We start from the raw sequence: 23,510 nt of genomic DNA on the forward strand, positions 1-23,510 counted from the left end.
TGGTATTTTAATACATATCAGTCAGCTGTGTTTGCTGGTTAAAATAGCTTGTTTTGAAATATGGCTGTCCTTGTCTACACTAAGGACAAAGTAGCGTTTAACACTGTGCTAACTAAAACATGTTAATTAACACAATTTCTAACATGACATATTGTCCCAAAATAGACAAGCCCATAAGTTACAAAGTTTCTTCCTAGACAAAATCCTGTCCCCACTGAAGTCAATGGGAACTTGCCTTTGGTTTCAATGGGGCCAGGATCCCTTATGTTTAATATGGCACATTTATATGGCCATCTTCTGAGATACTGAAGCTCAGAATTTCTATTGATGTCAATGGAAGCTGTGGGTGCACAACACCTTTGAAAACAACGTTGTTTATTTAGATACCTAAATATGGATTTAGGATCCTGACTTGTTACCCAAGATTGAAAAACATTAAACTAAGTTTACAGTGATCACTGGGGTGGAATATAGCAACCAACAACACTAAACATCTTTTTTTTTTTTTGGAAGAGAGTCAAAAAAGGAACATCTCCAACTGAAGCTACAGGGTGAAATTTAAGCAGGCAAATATAATTCCCTAATTCAAAATTTTCCCAATACACAAGGGCTAACAGTTTCTAGGGATGATGTAGTCTCATGGTATGAGTGTAGGGTAGGGTTGCCAAACCTCTAGAATTGTCCAGGAGTCTTCAAGAATTAAAGATGAATCTTTTAAGACTATGTCATGTGATGAAACCTCCAGGAATACATCCAACCAAAACTGGCAACCCTAACATAGGGCAGTGAGCCTGGAATTTGAGAGTTCTAACCTCTTTACCTCTGGTACCCCTTGGGCTGAGAAGGCATTGTATGGTGGCACAACATCTGTAACAGTCTCATATCCTGGAGGGGGGGGCTCAAATAATGATGTATTGAAGATCTAGTTTGAAAGAAGAAAAAGACATCATATTAGAACGAGGCACAGTCAGGGCTGGCTCCAGGCAACAGCTCTGCAAGCAGGTGCTTGGGGCGGCCAACGGTGAGGCTCTTTGGCGGCGGGTCCCTTGGTCCCTCTCCAAGGGAAGGACCAGCAGCCGAATTGCCACCGAAGAAGGAAGTGGCATGGTGGAGCAGGCGCTGATCGTGGTTTGTTTTTTTTTGGCGCCGCTTGGGAAGGCAGAAACCCTGGAGCCAGCCCTGGGCACAGTCCAAATGGGCATATTTCTCAGATAGTTATGGTTTAGATTAATCTAGTTCTGCTGTCTAACCCAGGGTTCCTCCTGCCCAGCTATTGGGCATGCATTTCAGGTTGCAGGCTTAAGCCCTGATCTTGCAACGAGAACTAAGTAGGGAGAAATCTGCACCAGCATGGAGCCCCAATAAAATATGCATGGGCACAGTGGCCCACCCGTGTGGCTCTCTCTACACAATATGCAACCCCAGGTTAGACAACACAGGGGTAAAAGGTCTAAGTTTTGTATACACCACAGCTTCTACCAGCAAAGGAGCTGCACTGGTGGTGAACCACACATCCAGTTTTCGCTTGTGTATATACAGCCTTAGTGCCATGCTCTAACCCTAGACACACACTGCCACCCTTAAAACTGCTAAGTTTGAACACAGCACAATTACCTCCACTGTAAGTATGTGACTAATGAAGGTGAACACAATTTTTTTTTCTCCTTGTATTTGGAGTGGCAGTTTAAAAATAAAACAGTAATAAGCAGCCTTCATGTAGTACTTCTTCCATCCATAGACCTCAATACGTTCTACAAATATGGGCAAGCATTGTCATCGCCAATATACAGTAGGGAAAATTAAGGTACAAAAAGATTAAGGTCTCTGTCTTGGTCCAAAGCCTGTCAGTGACAGTCTCTTACCACTGACTTCAATGATCTTTGGATTGGGCCTAACGTGATTTTCATACAGTAAAATATTAGCAGAGCGGAGGATAGATATCCCCTCCCACAGTTTCTTATCCCAAGGTATATGAAAGTGAGTTTTTCCTCTGAGGGCTTGTCTACATGGGGACCTAATCCTGATTAATTATCTATGTGGACACTCTTATTCTGAATTATCTTAATTTTATCTTAATCCATTTAATCCTTCAGTAGACTAAAATAATTCAAAATAAAGCACTCCTAATCCAGAATAAGAGCCTCCACAGAGTGAGTTAATAAGTATTAACTATTCCACTTTAGATTCACATCCCACTCTAATCCAAATTAACTTCCCTGTGTAGACAAACCCTGAGATGGAAAACCTGATGTCTTCTTTACCTCATTTCCATGCTCATCAATAATTGAGATGTAGTTGGGATTTGTTTCATTAGGGTAGGACAACAGGACGTCATAGTAAGCCAGCTCAACCGAATCCAATCCAAATTCCTTCCACTGGGCTTGGATTTGCTGTGCAAGGCGCAGGTTCTCAGCTGTGCCTGCGAGGTGAGGACGCTGTGTAAAATTACTAGGGAAAAGGAATGGGCATGTATTAGCAGTCAATACTAGGAACTGGACTTTGTAATTAGAAGTGAGCTTCTTGATTTAATGGGAAACAAGTACATTTTAAAACATATAAAAAGCCATCAGAACTGCCTAGATTAAACCAGCTACCCTGTCATCCCTGTACTTATGGTTTTAAGTCAGTTTTATAAACGTAGAAATCAAAGACTTCAGTTTCCCCTCAATTATTACTACTTTCCCCTTCTGGAAAGCAGTGTTGCCTTGTGCATAGATCACTGCATTGAAATTCAGGAGACCTGGGTTCTATTCCCAGCTCTACCATTGGACTGTTGGATGAGGCCTTCACTGTTCTGTGCAGGGGCAGCTCCAGGCCCCAGCACACCAAGCGCGTGCTTGGGGCGGCAAGCCACAGGGGGCGCTCTGCCGGCACAGGCAGGCTGCCCTTGGCGGCTTGCCTGCGGAGGGTCCGCTGGTCCCTCGGCTATCTTGTGCCAAGGGCAGCCTGCCTGCCGTGCTTGGGGTGGCAAAATGCCTAGAGCCGCCCCTGGCTCTGTGACTCAGTTTCTCCATCTCTAAAACAGGGATAATGATACTGATCTCCTTTGTAAAACACTTTGAGATCTACGGATAAAAACTAGATATTATTATTATTATTCCCCTGTACTACAGCCGAACAAACACTGAAGAACCTGATTTACAAATTTATTGAAAATCTGATCTCTAAATTTGATTTGCTACTGTTCATGGAGCCATATGATATGCAATATTCATGATGGTCTTCCCAAGTCTTCATGAATTTTGGCACAAATGATTATTTGTCCAAAAAACCTTCCCCACTGATAGGATCCACAGTCCAGGTCACCTCCTCTTGTCTCAAATAGGGAGTTGAGGGGATGGGGGGAACCCGGGCCCACCCTCTACTCCAGGTTCCAGCCCAGGGCCCTGTGGATTGCAACTGTCTACAGTGTCTCTTGTAACTGCTGTGTGATGGCTACAACTCCCTGGGCTACTTCCCCATGGCCTCCTCCAAACACCTTCTTTATCCTCACTACAGGACCTTCCTCCCGATGTCTGGTAACGGGTGTACTTTGCAGTCTTCCAGCAGTACACCTACTCACTCTCAGATCCCTTACGCATTTCTTGCTCCCAGCTCCTCACATGCGCCTCACTAACTGAAGTGAGGTCCTTTTTAAAACCAGGTGCCCCGATTAGCCTGCCAGTCCTAATTGATTCTGGTAGCTTCTTAATTGGCTCCAGATATCTTAATTAGCCTGCCTTAATTGGTTCCAGCAACTTCCTGATTGTTCTGGAACAGCCCATTATCTTACTCAGGGAAAAAGGACTTGCTTAATCTGAGACTAATATATCTACCTTCGATCACTCTCCTGTAGCCATCTGGCCTGACTCTGTCACAGTATCTAGTGCAGGGATCAGCAACCTTCAGCCCGCGGCCCGCCAGGGTAAGCCCCCGGTGGGCCGGGCCGGTTTGTTTACCTGCTGCGTCCGCAGGTTCAGCAGCTCCCACTGGCTGGGGTTCACCATTCCAAGCCAATGGGGGCTGCAGGAAGCAGTGCAGGCCGAGGAATGTGCTGGCCATGGCTTTTCGCAGCCTCCATTGGCCTGGAACAGTGAACTGCAGCCAGTGGGAGCCGCAACCAGCCAAACCTGTGGACACAGCAGGTAAACAAACTGGCCTGGCCTGACAGGAGGCTTACCTTGGCAGGCCGCAGGCTGAAGGTTGCCGATCCCTGATCTAGTGCTTCCTTTGTTTTATACCACTTAATTAAATACTTACTTTTTTTTATTACACTGATATTGCTTTTTGAAAATACTAGATTATGTACTTTTAAATACATGTCATCTGCCACATTTAGGATACCCTTGTGTACAGTGGCATCTGAGCCCTAACCTGGGAAGAATTCCTGATACTCTAGCACTCTGGTGAAGATCAGGAAATGCAATTTTTACAGAGAGCAGTTACTAGCCAAGCCCTAGAGTCACTATATTAGTCAGTAATGCAATATTATGTGAACTACAGAGATATGATTGAGAACAACTTTGACCCTTGCTCCCTAGATCAATGAGAAGAGAGTTGGCAAACTGAGCACTCTGGAAGACCCGTGTTCCTCTACTTTTACAAAGAATGTTTGTGGATAACCCAACATTCCCTGAGTTAATATTAAGCCCATATTCTAACATGGTGTTGTGGCTACTGTTCTGGTGGAAATGTCAACTCCTGGGTGACATGTAGAACTGAGGCCCTGACCATTTGTGGTCATTTAAGAGCCAGTGACATTTTTCATTAGAGTTGGGAACGTTTAACTCCGAGGATCTTGGCTAAGGTCCATTTCAAGTAATTGAATTCTCCATCTTTATATTTCCTTTGCTGTTTTAATTGGATGTTGTGTTCATTTCCTGCACCAATCTGCTGTTCAGCATTACTGTTGTGTAACTGCCACATTCTACCTCAGAACTGCCTGTGTTTTGAAAGCTGAGGCAGCAATGTTTGCTGTGGGCATAGAGATAGGGAGTTCTGATGGCATAAAGCAATCCTACCACAAGAACGTTTAGCAACCATCTTACTTTGGTAATAACCAAATCCTGGGTTAAAATTTTATTTCCTATACAATCCTGGGCCTTTAGCCTGATCTTATTTAGTCTAGGGTAATTTAATAATTGCAATGTGTTTGTGGCAAATGCATTTAACATTAAATCAGTGGAATTGCCATGATATCATCAAGTGAGATTGGTTTTCTAAGAATATTTCCACCTAGGCCCAACCATGTGTTTAAAAGGTTGGGAGTTATATGTAAGGCAGAATCCCTAAATCACTGATACTTCTTACACTGAAAGTTAATAATTAGCAATAAACAGAGGTCTCTGGTCTGTCCCTGACTGGAATTAATAATAACTTCTAACAAATGCTGGACTCCATTAAGAGACTACTAATACATTTACCCAACCACATATTATAAATTACTAAACGTGTGTCAACTTTTCCCTAATTAAAAATTCTAGAATAAATTATGGAAATGAAGGACTATTATGGGGGTGTGTTTTTTTTAATCTATGCTCCCCACCACCACCCTTGTACCATTGTCTGAATTTTCAGGAGATGCTAGGCTTCCAGCTAGGCTTAAACACAAGGACAAGATTATTTAAAGCATTATGGACCAGATCCTCAAATCCAAAATCAGTGGGAGCTAGGTGCCTAAATACCACAGACGATCTGGGCCTACCCTCCTAGTTAACATGCTTTGGGATGGGTGAGTGGAATAAGCCTTTTGGATTAAATGTATCCTTAAGAAGGAACTTGAAGGTATGAGAACCACAGATTTATTTTGTGGTAATTGGTCAGATTTTAAATTGACCAGCTGGTATCTACCCCATCTCCAGATGCCCATATCAATTATTTTCATCACAAAGGAGTAGAACTTACAGGCATGTCAGAGAGGAGATTCCAGACATAGGGTCCACATGGAAGGAATCGCCAGAGTAAGGCCTGGTCTACACTAGGCGTTTAAACTGGTTTTAGGAGCGTAAAACCGATTTAACGCCACACCCGTCCACACTAAGAGGCCCTTTATATCGGTATAAAGGGCTCTTTAAACCGGTTTCTGTACTCCTCCCTAACGAGAGGAGTAGCGCTAATATCGGTATTACCATATCGGATTGGGGTTAGTGTGGCCGCAGATCGACGGTATTGGCCTCCGGGCGGTATCCCACAGTGCACCACTGACCACTCTGGACAGCAATCTGAACTCGGATGCAGTGGCCAGGTAGACAGGAAAAGCCCCGCGAACTTTTGAATATTTCCTGTTTGCCCAGTGTGGAGCTCCGATCAGCACGTGTGGTGATGCAGTTAAAAATCAAAATAAAGAAAGAGCTCCCGCATGGACGATGCGGACGTGATCGCTGTAAGGGCAGGCAAATCTGTTCTATCAGCGCTCCGTTACAGAAGACGAAATTCAAAATCATTTTTAAAAAATCTCCAGACAGATGCCATAGCAGGGACTCGGCGCACTGCTGCGTGACAAGCGTAACAGAAAGCCAAAGAATCAAATGGACGCTCATGGACTGGAGGACTCAAGCTATCCCACAGTTCCTGCAGTCTCCGAAAAGTATTTGCATTCTTGGCTGAGCTCCAAATGCTTCTAAGGTCAAACACAGTGTCCGCGGTGGGTCAGGGCATAGCTCGGCAATTTACGCACCCCCCCACACCCACCCCCAGAAGTGCTTTCCCAGAGGAAGGAGTGACTGACGACATTTACCCAGAACCACCCGGGACAATGATTTTTGCCCCATCAGGCACTGGGATCTCAACCCGGAAATTCCAAGGGGCGGGGGAGGCTGCGGGAACTATGGGATAGCTACGGAACAGCTACCCACAGTGCAACGCTCCAGAAGTCGATGCTAGCCTCGGACTGTGGACGCACACCACCGATTTAATGTGTTTAGTGTGGCCGCGCGCACTCGATTTTATACAATCTGTTTTACTAAACCGGTTTATGTAAAATCGGAATAATCCCGTAGTGTAGACGTACCCTAAGAGTGGCAGACGAAAATGAAAAGGACATGTGATTTGGACATAGCAAATGTGAGTAGGAGACGCTAACCTGCAAATAGTCTGGAAGGCAAGAACCTGCTGCCTGGTTCTCCTGGTGTAACTCCACTAACTTCAGTGGAGACACTCCTGATTTAAGTCCCCAATCCACCTGTATATCTCCCTTTGAAGTCAGAGTATTGCCTGAAAATTGATGCAGGGTAAACACTCCCCCTGCAAATGGAATCTGGCTGCAGTGGGGAAGGCTGGGCTGTGATGGGGTGGCAGCCTTGACCTCTGAGTCCTCTTATACTGTTCACCACCCCAGAGAAGCACAGAGTGAGGGTTTGACCACACTGAAATCATTGGACCTTGCTCTCTATAGAGGGACCACTGTTTTCCACAAAAGTTAAGAAGCAACAGGAGGAACTGTGATTGGCTCCACTGTCAAACATGACTCACATGGGTATTATACAGCTGCTATAACCAGGGCCGGCTCTGGCTTTTTTGCCACCCAAAGCAAAAAACAAAAACAAAAAAAACCTGCGGGGCGGCCGGAACCAGGGTGCAAACTTTTGGCTAGTGGGACTCCCTGCACTGCAGACATGCCCCAGGCACTGGAGTGCGCGCCCTGGCTAGCAGGGGGGTGGGGGAGGGAGCGGGAGGGGAGAGAGAGAGAAGAGGGGCAGCCAGAGCTTCCTTCAGCCAGGGCGCTTACCACTCAGCCCCTCCCGCCACGCGGCCTGCCGGGAGGGCTCCACGCCGCTCCGGTGGGCGGGGAGGGAAGGACGCGGGCTGCCGAGCTTGCTGCAGACCTGGCACTGGCTGGGGCAGACGGAGCACGCAGCCGGCTCCCAGCAGGGCGCTCCCCTCCTCCGCGCCGCCGCCCCCTACAGGGTGGCCAGAACAGCGAACAAAGGAAAAAAAAGGGCGGCCGTGCCGCCCTAGGATTGGATGGAATGCCGCCCCTTAGAATCTGCCACCACAAGCACAAGCTTGCTTGGCTGGTGCTTGAAGCCGGCCCTGGCCATAACCCAAAGTCTGTTCCCAAACCTAGTCATTGTACCAGTTGATCACAGATGAATGTCATGGATAAGTACAGACTTCACTTACTATAGAAACTGCTTGATGTTTTCAGCTTTCATTTCAGCCATAAATGCCTTCTTCACCTTTTCATGGGAACCAGTGGCTGTTACCTCATCAGTAGGTTTTGTAAACCACCCTGCAAAATACAATGATTAGAGCACTAGGAAAACATCATTTCTATGGCCCATGACAATATCCTTCAGTATCAGTTCAAGATTTTATCATGCCTTTTATTATTGGTTTTATTATACTAGTGTTTAGAGGACCCAACCAAGATCAAAGTCTGATGTGCGAGACATTGAAGCAACACAAAGTAAGAGCGCTTATAGCCTGGATAGATAAGACAGATGGAATGGGAAAAAAGGAAATATTATCCCTATTCATCAGTGCAACCCTACTTGACTGTGGATTTTGAAGAGTTCCATCTACTGTTCCATAAGCACCAGGCCACCAAATGACTAATCATCTCAGGGCATGTTGGTTCAATTCATCTCAGCAGAAAGATAGCATCTTTAGAAAGATGCACAGAAACAAAGAAGGACGTGGGTTGCAAGTTCATGGAGTGACATGCAAATCTCTGTGACTTTGGGCTCTGCATACTTCGGACTTTTCTCCTATGAAACATTAGTTATTATAACGTCTCCTTAAACAAAAGTTAACTGTTGTAATGATTGTTTTGTTTGATATTTACAGGACAAGGATTTGTAATCTTATTCAAACTTCCTAAATAATTATTTTTAAAAAAAATCAGTTAGAACAGTAAAGACAGAGGATGTGCTCCACCAGGGACATCTGGTTATAGAAACTAGAATTCCAGTAGTTCTCAGTTCCATTTTTTAAAGGACACCCCCCCCCCCCACACACACACACACACACAGTTTTCTGTGTGAATACGGCAGAGATTACATCGGTAACTTCAAAATGTAGAAAGGGGAATATACAACAGGGAAAAACCCTGCAGTGACAGAGAGGGGGACTAGCACAACCTAATACATATGTCCATCTCTCTGAGCAGAAAATAATTCAGTTAAGGCTTTCTAGCGATACAAACCATGAATACATGGCAAAGAAACCCCCAAGATTAAAGGTAGGACTTTTGGGTCCTTTTCTTATACCTTTTTCCATTACTGCTCCCTTTTAACCTGTGGAATTGGGGAGAAATGGAAGTCTCCTATGGAAAATGCTCAGTTCAGTGGTGGGGAAGATGAGGAGTTAAAAGAAAAACCTCCCTCCAAAGGAAAAAGCACGTGCTCTCTACCACCTGGTCTGTGGCTATTCATCTGGGGCTCTTTGTTTCAGTGTGTTTGTTTCATTCTTTCAGTGTGTGTCTCTCTTCTGCCTTTTGTTCTGGCCATCTCTGCTATTCCTCGTGTGAAACAATCACACTAAAACACCAATTCCCCCCTCCCCCGCGTGCCTGCTTGTGAGCTCAGTTGCTGCGACTCATGGGCTGATCTGGCTGCCATGGTCTGAGGTGTTGCATGGGGCGCTTTACCCTGCAGTGAGTGACTGCAAAGTGAAGTGGGCTTGATCTCCTGGAGCAGTGGTTTTCAAACTGCGGGTCAAGACCCAGTACTGGGCACTGGGTTGCGGCGGCTCTAGTCAGCAATCCCAACAGGGCCGTTAAAAGTCCCAATGGGGGTGCTACCCAGCTAAGGCAGGCTAGTCCCAGCCTGTTCTGACACCGCGCTGCGCCCCAGAAACGGTCGGCAGCAGGTACAGCTCCTAGGCAGGAAGGCCATGGGGCTCTGCACACTGCCCCCACCCTGAGCACCGGCTCCCCACTCCCATTGGCCAGGAATCAGTCAATGGCAGCTGTGGGGGCAGTGCTTGTGGGTGAGAACTGTGCAGAGCCGTTTGTGCGCCTCCATCTGGGAGCTGGACCTGCTGCTGGCCACTTCCGGGGCGCAGCGCGGTCCGCAGTGCCAGGACAGGCGGGAAGCCTGCCTCTGCTCGCAGGCTGCGCCACTGACCGGGAGCCACTGGAGGTAAGCACCTGCTCCAACCCTGTGCCCCATTCCCCTGTCCCAGCCATGAGCCCCCCTCAAACCTGGAGCCCCGTCCTGCATCACAAGCCCCTCATCCCCAACCCCAGCCCAGAACCTGCACCCACAACCCAGAGCCCTGCCCCCCAATCCCTAGCCCTGAGTCCCCCCAAACCCAGAGCTCCCTCCTGCACCCCCCAACCTCCTGGCCCCACCCCAGAACCTGCACCCACAGCCCAGAGCCCTGCCCCCCAATCCCTAGCCCTGAGTCCCCCCAAACCCAGAGCTCCCTCCTGCACCCCCAACCCCCCGGCCCCACCCCAGAACCTGCACCCAGAGCCCTGCCCCCCAATCCCTAGCCCTGAGTCCCCCCAAACCCAGAGCTCCCTCCTGCACCCCAAACCCCTGGCCCCACCCCAGAACCTGCACCCCCACCCCAGAGCCCTGACCCCCTCCCGCACCCCAACCCCCTGCCCAGCCAAGCCCTCTCCCACACCCTGAATCCCTCATTCCCGGCCCCACCCCTCAGCCCTCACCCCCGACCCCTTCCACACCCCAGACCCCTCAACCCCAGCAGGCATCAAACATTTTCTTCAACTGGGTCGTCAGAAAAAAAAAGTTTGCAAACCCCCCTGGCCTGGAGAAGCAGGAACAAACCTCCCCTGAGCTAAAGGGGCTCAGTCCCTGCGCGGGCCCGTGAGGAAGCCCCCACCCCGAGCCCGCCCCCACGCTGGCTGCACGGTACCGAGGAGGAAGCCGAGCAGGAGCAGCGCGGCCGCTACCGCCAGGCTCAGCGCACAAACGCGACCCCTGCTGCCCCGCGGCGAGCTCCGCTCGGCGCCGCTCCGCAGCGCGGTCCACATGCTGGCCCGGTCGGGCTGCTCTGCGCTGCGCTGCCCGGCGATCCGGGCCTCAGCTGGGCGCTGCTCCGCGCCGGGCGAAGTCCGCTTCGCTCCCGCAGGCAGGGACGGGAGAGTCCGGGCTACGGCGCCTCCCTGAGCCCAGCCCGGGCCCCGCCAACTCGCGCTGCGTGGCAGAGGCGCCTGCCCTGGGAGGCAGCTCCGCCCGTCTCCGGCCTCTTAGCGGAGCAGGAGTTAAAGCCGGGCTCAGATCAGCCCCTCCCCGGTTCAAAGGCCCCGGGAAGATCCGGATCTTGAGCCCGACTTTGCAGCTTCTGCCTCTTGCGAATTGAAAAGAAGCCGGGAGACAGACATGCGGGAGAGGGAGAAGAGCTGAATGGGGTTTGGGGATGTCACTGGGTGAAGCTAGCGTGGCCGAGGGGCTCTTTCTCCAGATCCCTCTGTTTACATGCCCCACTGTCCCTCCTTCTACCTGTTTGCTCACATCCCACTTATTTATGTCTGTCCGTCCACTCAGACAGGCTTAATTTCCGTCTCTAGATACATTCATGGCAGACAGGTCCATCAATGGCTACTAGCCAGGATGGGCAGGGATGGTGTCCCTAGCCCAGGGGTAGGCAAACTTTTTGAGTATCTGGGTATAGAAATTGTATGGTGGGCCACAAATGCTCACAAAATTAGGGGTTGGGTGCTCTGGGGTGGAGATGAGGGGTTTGGAGTGGAGGAGGCTGCTCTGGGCTGGGACCAAGGGGTTCAGAGGATGGGAGGGGGATCAGGGCTGGGGCAGGGGGTTGGGGCGCAGGTTCCAAGCAATGCTTACTTCAAGCTGCTCCTGGAAGCAGTGGCATGTCCCCCCCCCCTCCAGCAAGGTGGCTCTACGTGCTACCCTGTCCACAGGCACCGCCCCTGCAGCTCTCTGAGGCAGCAGCATGCCCGCCCCGGCTCCTACGCGGATGCATACTTGTGGCCAGAGGCTCCGCACACTGCCCACACCCCAAGCGCCGCCCCCCACAGCTTCCATTGTCCAGGAGCCACAGCCAATGGGAGCTTTGGGGGGTGACGCTTGGGACAGGGGCAGTGTGCAGAGCCCTCTGGCTGCCCCTATGCGTAGGAGCCAGAGCCGGGACAGGCCACTGCTTCCGGGAGCCGCATGGAAAGCCCCCAACCCCACTCTCCAATGGGAGCTCGAGGGCCGGATTAAAAGTTCTGAGAGTCTGGATGCGGACTGTGGGCTGTAGTTTGCCCACCCCTGACCTAGCCTCCGTTTGCCAGAAGCTGGGAATGGGCGACAGGGGATGGATCACTTGATGATGACCTGTTCTGTTCATTCCCTCTGAGGCACCTGGCATTGGCCGCTGTCAGAAGACAGGATACTGGGCTAGCATGGACCTTTGGTCTGACCCACTATGGCCATTCTTATGTTCTCTTTATTTTCTCATTGTAATAAATGTACTTGCAGTATATTAATTGGCTGTTATATGCAGAGCCGCCCCTTGGGTATGGCAAATCGGGGCAACTGCCCTAGGCGCTGCGCTTTGGGCCCCCCCCCCCATGCTTCGATAAACTCATAAGGAGGTGAGCAGGGAGGCTATCAGCAGGCAGGCCAGGGGGCAAGGAGGAGACCCCTACCAGAACCTCCCCCCAGCCCCTCCTGCCCACTGGTGGGCCCCACCAATTAGCGCCTCCCCCTCCCTCTTAGGGCCTGCCACCGATCAGCTGTTTTGCCGTATCAGGAGGCTGGTGGGGCGGGAAGAGAAGAGGAGGAGCGAGGGCGCAGCACACTCAGGGAGGGGGCGCAGAACAAGGCAGGCAGGAACAGATGGGAGGGGGTGGGGCCTTGGGGGAAGGAGTGGCTTGGAGGTGAGGTCTGGGTGGAGCCAGGGGAGAGCACCCCAGGCAGATTAAAAATTCAAGGCCTATGTCCCAGGCCCCACACCCCTAGGGACGGCCCTGATTATGTGTCTCTGTGTGCAGTATGCACTTCCATACAGGGTATAGACCCTGGTAAACAAAGGGGAATAAGCTGGGACTCAAGCTGTGTGGAAATCTGGGTAGTTGCAGCTGTGTTCCTTATTCAGCACCTCATGTTTGGGGACTGATTTCAGATATCATGACATTCTCACCCTCATAGCGCCATTCTGTTTTAGAAGTATCCTCCACTGTCTGGCTTACTGAGCTCCAACCCTCAAGAAGAAAACTGTTTTACACTGGAACAGCTGCAGCCCACAGGACTGAGGACAGATCTGAGAGACAGCACTGCTGTGTTCTCGTCACAGCTCTTAAAATCCCATATTAATTGTTTTGAAATCTTGCAGTTGTCTCCAATGATAGCCACAATGAACTGGCCCCATAGATGTGTTCTTGCAAATAGCTTCAAAGATCCTTTCAACAGCTTCAGACCCCCAGCTCCTCTCCTTTTTAACTCTTATTTGCATTTGGTATCACTACCCCCTGTTTAGTGGGTGATGTTCAAATTAGGGTGACGCCCTGAATTAGGATTGGGTGAGTACAGTTGTGCTGCCCTTTACTCATACAATAAGGATAACAACATTTCATTACCCTTCCATTCAATACATTTTAAACTTTTATTGAAACTAATGTTAAAAAAATTATATAATACATAGATTGAGAAAACAGTGTCTGTACATCTGGGTATAGTGCTTAGATTATCCACAAATACAGAGTTTGTTTTTAAAAGTTATATGATGCATATAGTACATAACCAGTAATAACCCATATTTAGGGGAATACATTGAAGAATATAGTTTAGATATTAGCATCCAAGTATTCAGGTACATCACGCATGAAAAGTTGTTCAGAGATTTGGTTGTGGAAAGCAAAATATATCAATGAGTAAAGATTGTCCCTCAGTAATTGAGAATTTAGGGTAGGTCATCCATTTAGAAAATACAGTCCATGAGGAAAGTATTTCAGTTACTTTCCTGACTGCGCTTCTCATATTAAAATGAGTCTTAATTTAAAACAGCCAAAATTGATCACTTTGGCAATGCAGGTCTACCTACTGATCCCCAAGCAGAGTAAGTGTGTCTATGAAAATACAGTCAACTCCTGAGGTCTTTTCCCCCAGTTCATCACTAGATGTCAGGGGAGAGCTCATTCAGATGCTGCTTACATATATATTAGCTAGGATGGTACCTGCATGATTAGTACCTTCATGTGTGTTTGAACAAGTTCATCTGATAGCAAACATTTGCTCACTTAAATCTTCCACTCAGAGTATCCACATCTCGAGCAGCTTTGGTGCATTAACTCAGAAGCACAGATCCATTTCTGTTGTATGGGAGAACAAGGCATCATGACCTTAAAATTGAAAACAAGTTAAAAATGTATGAAACTTTAAACTTTCATTTTATTTTGCTGTGTGATCGCAATGCAATGTGAAATAGAATTTTTTTTATCACACCCTCTTCAATATTTCAAAGCAAAGATGTCACATCTCAGTGGAATTATATATGGTCAGCATGGTAAACATGTTCAGAATGAATATTTGTTCCTTCTGTCTCACTGTTTCCTGAATTCAGGAACAAATTATAGATTGAGACTCTCAGTGTGGCTGTAGTCTAAAAAGTGACTATAAATAATTATATTCAGTTCTCACTGTAGCACTCTTCAGCCATCTATCTTGAAATAGTATATCAAGGAGGGCAACTCTCTTATTCTTTATTGAGTCTGAGGCACAGAGAATTGTCAGAGGTCTCAGAGAAAGCCATTGGCAGAGATAGGACTAGAACCCAGGTTTCTTATTTCCAGACCTGTGTCTGGTCCACAGGATCACAGTGACTCCTTCCTTAGTCTAGCTGTCTGCTCCCCATATTTGCTGAATTGACTGAGACACTTGTTTTTATGACTGTTGTCGTAGAGACAGGACAGCTCTGGAAAAGTGAGTTGAGTTCTGCTTGTCCTCAACAACAATATTGCCAGCAAAGTTCCAACTGCTGGATCTTCATTTCTGGAAGAGAGAAGCAACAGGGAGAAAGCTCAACTTTCAGATCTTAGGATGAGTTTGCAGTAGTAGGAGTTACAGGACGAAAACATTCTTTTCCCTAAAAACTGAACACATCTGATAAGTAACTGAGGAAGAACAAGCATATAGAGCCCCCTGATGTTACTGTATAGTTAGGTCTCAGACCACCACAAACTTCAAACGATATAGGCACATAATGGTACCTAACTAGCATCCTGATCCCACACCCATTGAAACAAGTGACAAATTTACATGGACTTAAGACCAAATAGTATTGGTTACATATATTTGTTAAGGATGGGTCTGGAATGGGAGATCCAAATCATCCTCCCAGATTCGGAGAAGTTCCAGTCTGGATCCAAACTTCATGATTCAGAAACCAATCTAGAATGGACTGAACCTTCAGCAGGAATCCGAATGCTTTAGGAAAATTCATTTCCGGATCCAGATCTGTACATTGGGGCCTGATCCACTGCTGCACTATTCCAATTTTATCCTGGTGTCAAGGGAGTTGCAGCCATATGAAATTGGAGCAATGCAACGTCAAATCAGGGTCTTGGACTTGGTGGCCTTATGTAATAAATATGCTAGGTACAACCAGATGAACTTGCAGCCTCCTGGGTTAAAAAAAATTGCAACTGAGAGACTGATCAAAGAAAATGTAAAGGTAGAGCAGAATAAAAGAGGATCGAGTGCAGGTTAAGAAGGAAAACGAAGGAAAGGATTAAATTTAAATCCTTTTAAAATAACTGTCACAAAATGTATGTGGTAGAAGAAAAACAACTTGCTCCTCCTGCCTTTGGGGAAGGCTAGGAGTTGGAGCCAGGGGTTCCTCCTGGACAGTATCTGAAAGGCGAGATCTGTAAATATCTGACAATAATGCTGCTACACAGGTAGAATCAGTGTATTAGACAAGAGGGAACAGAAATCCTCAGCTGCACAATCACACAGACTTCTCTGTCCAGGAGTGGAAGGAAATACTCTCTACTGATCCTTGAAAGGCACATTGCTAAACCTACAGCAGAGGTGAATCGAGCAATGAAATAGATTAATTGAAATGAGGCTCTGAGAGTTTGCAGGGTGACTGGAAATCAGTTCTTCTTCTGGGTCCACTACTTCCCTTAATCACTGCCAGATTAATCACTTCAGATGTAGATAGTTCCCTCCCTCTTCCTGCTAGAGAGGAGGCTGTTGACAGAATGGGGCGGTGGGGAGCGGAGGTTATGTTTTCATCTCTTCTGTAGTTCAGTAAGACAGCTGAAGTTACTGCTATCCATCTCTCTGCCTCCAATGCAAACTAGTGACTATGCAGAGTCAAACTTTCCTGCTTTCCTTCTGTGATTTTTTTTTCTTTGAGAGGTTTAATGATGAAACAAAAGCCAGCCACTATTTACAGATGATGCCCCCGGCGACCACCCTTTCTGTGAGTGCTGTCAGAGGGGATGGAGGTGACATCCTCAGTGCGCCCAATCTTCATTCCAGAATGAGCTAGAGCTCTGAGGACTGACTGGGCACCAGGTTCCAGAGTCTTGGTCCTATTTCCACTTGTAGCTCGCAGCTTGATATGAAGGGCAGTGATACCCAGCTCCTTGCACCTCTGGGCAACATCCTGGGCTGTGAACAGAGCAGCATAGGGCAAAGACTCGTCTCTGTCGGCCTTCACCTTCATACCACCAGTCACTTGGCAGATGGTTTCCTTGATATGCAAGGCAGGCACAAGGGCTCAGAGCTACTATCCTATTTCACTTTCAAGTAGGAAATCACTGCCATAGGAGTCCTTTCCAGGGGTGGAAGAGACATAAGACTTGATCCAGCTCCCATTGAAGTCAACGGCTGAACGGATACTATGTTCAGTGATTGAGCCCAAGTGACAAGCATACATGGACAGCAGAAGGGGAGTCAGTGGGAATGGACATATTGAGGGATCATTACAATGAAACAATTAGGAAGCTCTTTAGAGAAACAAAATGACTGTTGGCAGCCTGAGAAAGGGACATGGCATCTAGACAAGTCTCTCAAAAAAGACCATGCAGGCTCCTCTGAAACAGCCAGGTCCTAGCTGGAGGGGTGCAGAAGAGTCTGACTAATATAGCAGCTGAAACAAACTTCAGTGGCTGGTTTGAGTGCTTGGAAGAGTACCCCAGTGTTGGCCTTACTACATATCCCCAAAAAACCCAATGAAACATTTCTCAACATCTCTGAAGGCAAAAGTAAATCCGGTCTGCAGCTTGATGGAATTTCTTCTTGTGGCAGTTCCAAGACAAACCATTTTAAGGTATTAGAGATTTCTTTGTTGCTATTGTTTAAAGGTGGCCATCCACATTTTATCAAGGATTATATCTGTTTTAAAATGTATAGAGAAGTTCATATTGTCTATACCATCTACTTCCTCTTGCCTATTATTAATTTGTATTACAATGACACCCTAGAGGCCCCAACTGAGATTAAGACCCTGTTGTGCTTGGTCCTGTAAAAACATATATTAAACATCCCTGCCCCAAGGATCTTACTGTTCAGCCATGAAGAGAAGTCATTTAACATACTAGAATCTACTCCAAGTAGTGAGTGTGCTGAGACACCACCCAGATGCCTTTTGAAGGGTCCATTAGAACAATTTGCCTAGAGGTGTGTTCAATGCTCCATTGCTGGCAGTCCAGGTCAGGACTGGATATGTGTTTCACGAAGATGCTCTAGCTCAAACAGAAGTTATGAGCTGGATACAGAAAATACTGGATTAGGTTCTTTCACTTCTACTATGCAGGTGGAGGGGGTTAGATTAAATAAACATAATTGTCCCTTCTGGGATTAAAATCTATAAAGGTTAACAATGCCTAGTAAAGTAGTAACTGCTTTTTATGCATGAAAACTTATGAAAACTTCTTAAAGGGCTCCATCTAGCCAGGGTAAAGAATTATGTTGGAAAAGACCAATAGTCTTTGATAGTCCCACATACCAATCAGGGAGAAAATGAAAAACTTGTATATTGAGACTTGAAATAATGACTGTAAGTGAAACAGTTTATAACTACCCCTCTAAAAAGCCCTTATAATTTAATAGCAAATGACAGCTTTTTGAACCATCCCATAGAATTCACTACAGGATTATATCGTTGTTATAGAATTCAGTGCAACAGCAGTAACCCCCAACATACCTACCACAACCATCCCTGCTCATAATACCACCCCATAGAAACCTAAATGCCCACTTACTTCATAAGCCCCACTGTCAACTAGTATTTTCCAACCCAGCACTACCTAGTGCCCCAAGGCCAGGCCTCTCTACCCACAGTCATTAGGTGCTCGCGGCCCATAGTACAGTGGCTGGTGGTATGTGGATTGCAGGATGGGTGTTGTGGCAAAAAAAGGGGTCACTGGTGGAGTGAGAACAACTGGAGAAGTGATAATGTTTTCTGGGAGCAACTGAAGGCATAAAATGAGAAAACGTGAAATTCAGTATTCATGGTCAAAAGATTTGTAAATAAGATTTCTCTTATTTGTATGTAGTACTTACATTTAACCACCAGATGACATCAGTAGACTATCAACTAAACTGATCCCATTTACCTCCTATTTAACCAATTTGACCTGAGAGGAGAAATGGAGCTTCTTTTCCTTCAAGGACCTATACAAAAAAAAATGTTACTGTAAAATGAACAGAGTGGGCCATATTCTACCCTCATTTACACTGTGTCTACACTAGAGCTACTCCACTGTTTACAGCCTGAGGAGGATCAGGCCCACGGGACCCTTGTCAGTGTAAAGCAATGTTAATGTAATGGACTTAAATCCAAAAGAGTAAAGACACTCAGAGTCGAGGTTGTGGTTGCATTCTTCACATGCCCTTTTTTGTACCTTTTAGGGGCCTGATTCTCAGCTGGTGCAAACCGACATAGCTCTGCATTCACTGAAGCTGCACTGACTTATATCAACCAAGAATCAGGGGCTAGCTTTACAGGAGTCTGTGATCAGTGTGAGCTGTATTATATGCACCAACACAATTGTGTGTGTTGACAGTCGAACCCCCAATTTTTAATTTCTCTAATTTTATGAGTTAATTGTTTGTATTTCTGGAAAGCCCAAAGACCCCAACAGAGATTGGGTCTCGTTGTACTAGGCATAATACAAACTCACCAGTCCCTGCCGTGAAGAACTTACAATCTAAACAGACAAGACAGACTATGGGTGGGTGAAGGAAAACAGAAGCATAGAGCGGAAGTGACTTGCCCAAGGTCACATGGTAGGTCACTGGCAGAATCAGGAATAGTGCACTAGGCTACAGACTCCAGTTCTATCTACTAAGCTGCACTGCCTCCGTTGAACTTGGACCTTGAACATTTTATTAAACAAAAACCATTTAGTCCCATTGTTTTCCTAAGCTCTGAAAATATGCTGTAACTTCACTGCAGCCAGATATTAATACAGAAATTACTTGGCCGGGCAACCACAACCACAGGAATAACAAAGCCAGGGAGCGGAGTTTCCCCATGAGTCTGCAGATATGCGATTTCTGCTTGGGTTTTGTTCTGCCTGTCTGCTCTGTTCTTCTGAGCAGGCAGGATGTTTGGAGCATACAGAAAAAAGCAAAATGTTAATCCCCTACCTGCTCCAAAGGATGGCAGTGTGGGAAGGCAATGCATCACAGACACAGATGCAAATTCAAATGAGGCCAAATTACACAAGTGTAAATGGAGAGCGAATCCATTTGTGTTAATAGAATGACTCTGGATTTACACTGGGGGAAATGTAAATCCAATTGGACTCCAATCAGCCTCAGCAGTGGTAGTCTGAGAACAGTTTTATTTCTTAAAATAAAAAAGCTTTCAATGGAAGTCTGAGGCACTTCTCTCACTGGGCCTCATCCTAATTGAATTCATTGGCCCATAGCCTGGCCTGTATTGTAGGGGGTTTTTTTTCATCAGCGGATAAATACATTAGTTTAGTTACAGGCTCATCCTGGAATCCTGGGAATGTGGACATGGTGACTATGTACTGCTGGGGTATTGGATGTGGTGGTCATGGAAGGGTGGGAAGCTGTAAGTGTGGGCAGTGAAGATTGTGACTAGAGCATGACCACATTCTTCTTCAGGCCCTGTTCGTTATTGGCTGAGTGAAGCAAATCTCAGCTCGATGGCATTTTTCTGCATGTCTGTATGTAATGCAGTAAGTTTCGAAAACAGCATCCGATCAATTAGTGCATTAGTGGGATCTGTTGACACTCTAATTCTCCACCTTCTCCCCAGTTTTACACAGCTAACGCAGCTGAAATCAATGGTTACAACACTGTAAACATGAAGTAACAGAATAGAGAAACAGGCCCTGTGTGTCATGCATATTGTGTTGCACATGCTTCATTGAATACTGGCACACCTTATGAAAAGCTGTTCCTTTTAATGTGACACTTTGTAACCTTTATTGGTGGATTAGATAGATAGATAGATAGACACACACCACTAAGTAGAGCAGCTTGAAAGGCAAAAATATTTTTTTCAGGAAAATGGCAAAATTTTCAGTTCAGTGTTTGAAAATACAGTAAGCAGATATAAATATACAGCACATGGAAAGATGGGAAAATTATTTTTTGTAGTGACCCAGCCACTCCCAGTCTTTATTCAGGCCTAGCTTCAAAAACAGACGTCAACGAGAAACTGCAGAACTGGACTTCATTTGCAAACTTGACACCGTCAAATTAGGCCTGAATAAAGACTGGGAGTGGCTGGGTCACTACAAAAAATTATTTTCCTTCTGTTGAAGGAACACCTTCTTGTCACCGCTGAGAATGGGCCACATCCACCCTAAGTGAATTGGCCTCGTTAGCACTGACCCCCCAACTTGGTAAGGCAACTCCCATCTTTTCATGTGCTGTATATTTATACCTGCCTACTGTATTTCCCACTCCGTGCATCTGATGAAGTGGGTTCTAGCCCACGAAAGCTTATACCCAAATAAATGTGTTAGTCTCTAGGGTGCCACAAGGACTCCTCGTTGTTTTGTTCAGTGTTGTGGCCCTTCCCCTGCTCTGCATGTAATCCAAAGAGGATATGTCTGCTGCAGCTCTTGCATCTGGGATTTAGGCCCTGATTTTGCAATGAGATACTGTATATGCAGGTGAATCTCTGCACCTGCACAATGCTTCATTGACTTCAGTGGGGCTCTATATGGGCTCTATATGCACTGCAGGGTCTAGGCCTAGAGGTCTGACATTCAATCTCTGATGACCAAGTTAATGGCCATTGCCCATATAGACACTGTCAGGGGCAACATGGAATCAGAGGCTGAACCTTGGCTGTTAAAACCATAACAGTGCCAGGGATTATCAATTAGTAACTGTCTAAGATTTTCTGCATTTCCAGAAAATGGAAAAATGTACATTTATAAAATGTGGAGGGGTAAAATCCACCCCCATACTTTGAAATAGCATTGGTATTCATAACATAAAACTGTGATTCTAGTGAAGATAGTATCACACCGGAGAAGTGGTTGAAAAGAATATCTATGTGTGAAATATATATTTTAATCATCTGCCACATATATCTGTATGCATGAATATATCTTTTCTTTGATTTATAGCCCTCTAATGGCAGTTCCATTACAGACTTCTTTCACTTGCATTAATCAGATATGCAGGACGGGAGCTGAGGATGTCATGCTGCTATCACTACAGAGGAACTGAAATTATACAGCACACCAGGAACACTAAATCGTTTCCCTAAGTGATCACTCCTCCTTGCTTATTCATGGCTGGTTGCAAAGCCAAAACTAAAAAGAAGATTACAATATGATGCTACAGTACATGCTCCTTCTATACATAGGCAATGTCCTCTCAGTTGCTTAAATGTGTTTTGCCTTTGTACATCACTAAACTTTTGAAAAAAAAAACACTCCTGTGTTATTTTTTGTAGCTGATCATTTGCCTGGCTGCTGAGATATTATATCGTCCTAAAAAGACACAGGATATGTTGGTGGGGGATGATCTACAGCTGTTAGCAGTAGTGCTTAGGCAGAAAATTGCTTCAAAAGGAACGTTTGAACTTTGTCTGTGTCTGCTATTTTGGGTCCTGATCCTGCCACCCTGGCTCACATGAGCAGCCCTGTGTGCTTCCTTGGGTTACTCATGTGACTAAAGGTTTCAGGATTGGATCCTTGTGCGTGGTGTGGTGGGAGACTGCTGGGTTGTGGGAACATCAGACACTGCAATAGAAGAGCTCAAGTGGTTATTTTTACCAGATGTTAGATGGAATTTCTTTGTGTTATATTCTTGCATATTGATGGTTTGTTTTTTTAATAATATGAGGTTAGGATGTTTCTGTTGGAGAAGATTTCTGTTTATCTTCCAGATGAGTAACATGTTAGTGCTATCATTGGGATAGCACATTAAAATGGCTCTGGTTTTAAAAAAGCACTAATAGACTTTCTACATTATAAGCAGCAGAGTCCTGTGGCACCTTATAGACTAACAGATGTATTGGAGCATGAGTTTTCTGTTAGTCTATAAGGTGCCACAGGACTCTTTGCTGCTTTTACAGATCCAGACTAACACGGCTACCCCTCTGATACTTTCTACATCGGGGTAGGCAACCTATGGCACATGTGCCGAAGGTGGCACATGAGCTGATTTTCAGTGGCAATCACACTGCTCGGGTCCTGGCCACCGGTCCGGGGGGCTCTGCATTTTAATTTAACTTTAAATGAAGCTTCTTAAACATTTTAAAAACCTTATTTACTTTACATACAACAATAGTTTAGTTATATATTATAGACTTATAGAAAGAGACCTTCTAAAAATGTTAAAGTGTATTACTGGCACGCAAAACCTTAAATTAGAGTGAATAAATGAAGACACGGCACACCACTTCTGAAAGGTTGCAAACCCCTGTTCTACATTATGTGCTGCTATATATTAAATACATAATTATCAGCTGTTACGTCAGCAACTGGAAGGGAGCATTGTTACCGGATAGAGCAGAATCAGAGTCATTGGTCAAGAATATCCAAAGTAACTAGTGATTTGGGTGCCCTATTTGAGACACTGCAAAAAGATTTGATTTTCAGACAGTGAGTATTTTCCCTCTGAAAATCAGGCCCTTTTACAGCGTCTTGAAACAGGTATCTAAAATCATGCTAAATCTTGGCCCTCACTCCTTGGTCTGTCCCCAGCTCTGACACTGACTTGCTGTGTAAACCTGATTGTCACTTGGCTTATTTTGTTAACACTTCTGGAGTATGGGTATAATATCTAATTATCTCAGAGGGGTATGGAGAGTGAACGAGCATTTGTAAAACAATCTGAGCGTTTTTCTTCTGCTGAAAAATCACAATATATTGGTAACAAATAAATGGGCCTGATTCTCCATTACACTGGAGTAACATCATTGATTTAAACTGAGAGAAAAGCCTTGTATCTTCAAAGAAAGCTACGATGAGAAAGATCACATGCATTCTAGGTGGTTTTAGAAGAATCTATTGCTTCCCATGAAGTTCTCTTACTAAATCCCATACAATTAACTGATTTTGTTTTCCCCAGTTATAAACTGGACCTGTCAAGCAGCCCTTATGTACATTTACAGTCAATAACATCAGCGAAACCAATGATTAATGCAACAAGGCAACT

General features: G+C 45.9%; 1 protein-coding gene across 2 annotated transcripts in view; it reads right to left on the reverse strand.

Moving 5' to 3' along the window:
• The window catches only part of FOLH1B (folate hydrolase 1B), a 66,172-nt gene extending 55,053 nt beyond the window's left edge, over window positions 1-11,119 (reverse strand). The window contains exons 1-4 of one of the 2 annotated variants that reach the window (XM_045020141.1): window positions 10,804-11,114; window positions 8,101-8,209; window positions 2,262-2,448; window positions 821-922 (exon numbers count right to left, since the gene is read on the reverse strand). In XM_045020141.1, coding sequence (XP_044876076.1) covers window positions 821-922; window positions 2,262-2,448; window positions 8,101-8,209; window positions 10,804-10,921 — 516 coding nt within the window. In that variant the 5' untranslated portion in view covers window positions 10,922-11,114. Of the gene's footprint in view, window positions 1-820; window positions 923-2,261; window positions 2,449-8,100; window positions 8,210-10,803 lie in introns of both variants that reach the window. The other variant, XR_006580144.1, reaches the window with a different exon arrangement.
• Between the last annotated feature and the right edge of the window lie 12,391 nt (window positions 11,120-23,510).

Source organism: Mauremys mutica, chromosome 1 (assembly GCF_020497125.1).
Source record: "Mauremys mutica isolate MM-2020 ecotype Southern chromosome 1, ASM2049712v1, whole genome shotgun sequence".
In the NCBI taxonomy this organism is placed as follows: Eukaryota; Metazoa; Chordata; order Testudines; family Geoemydidae; genus Mauremys; species Mauremys mutica.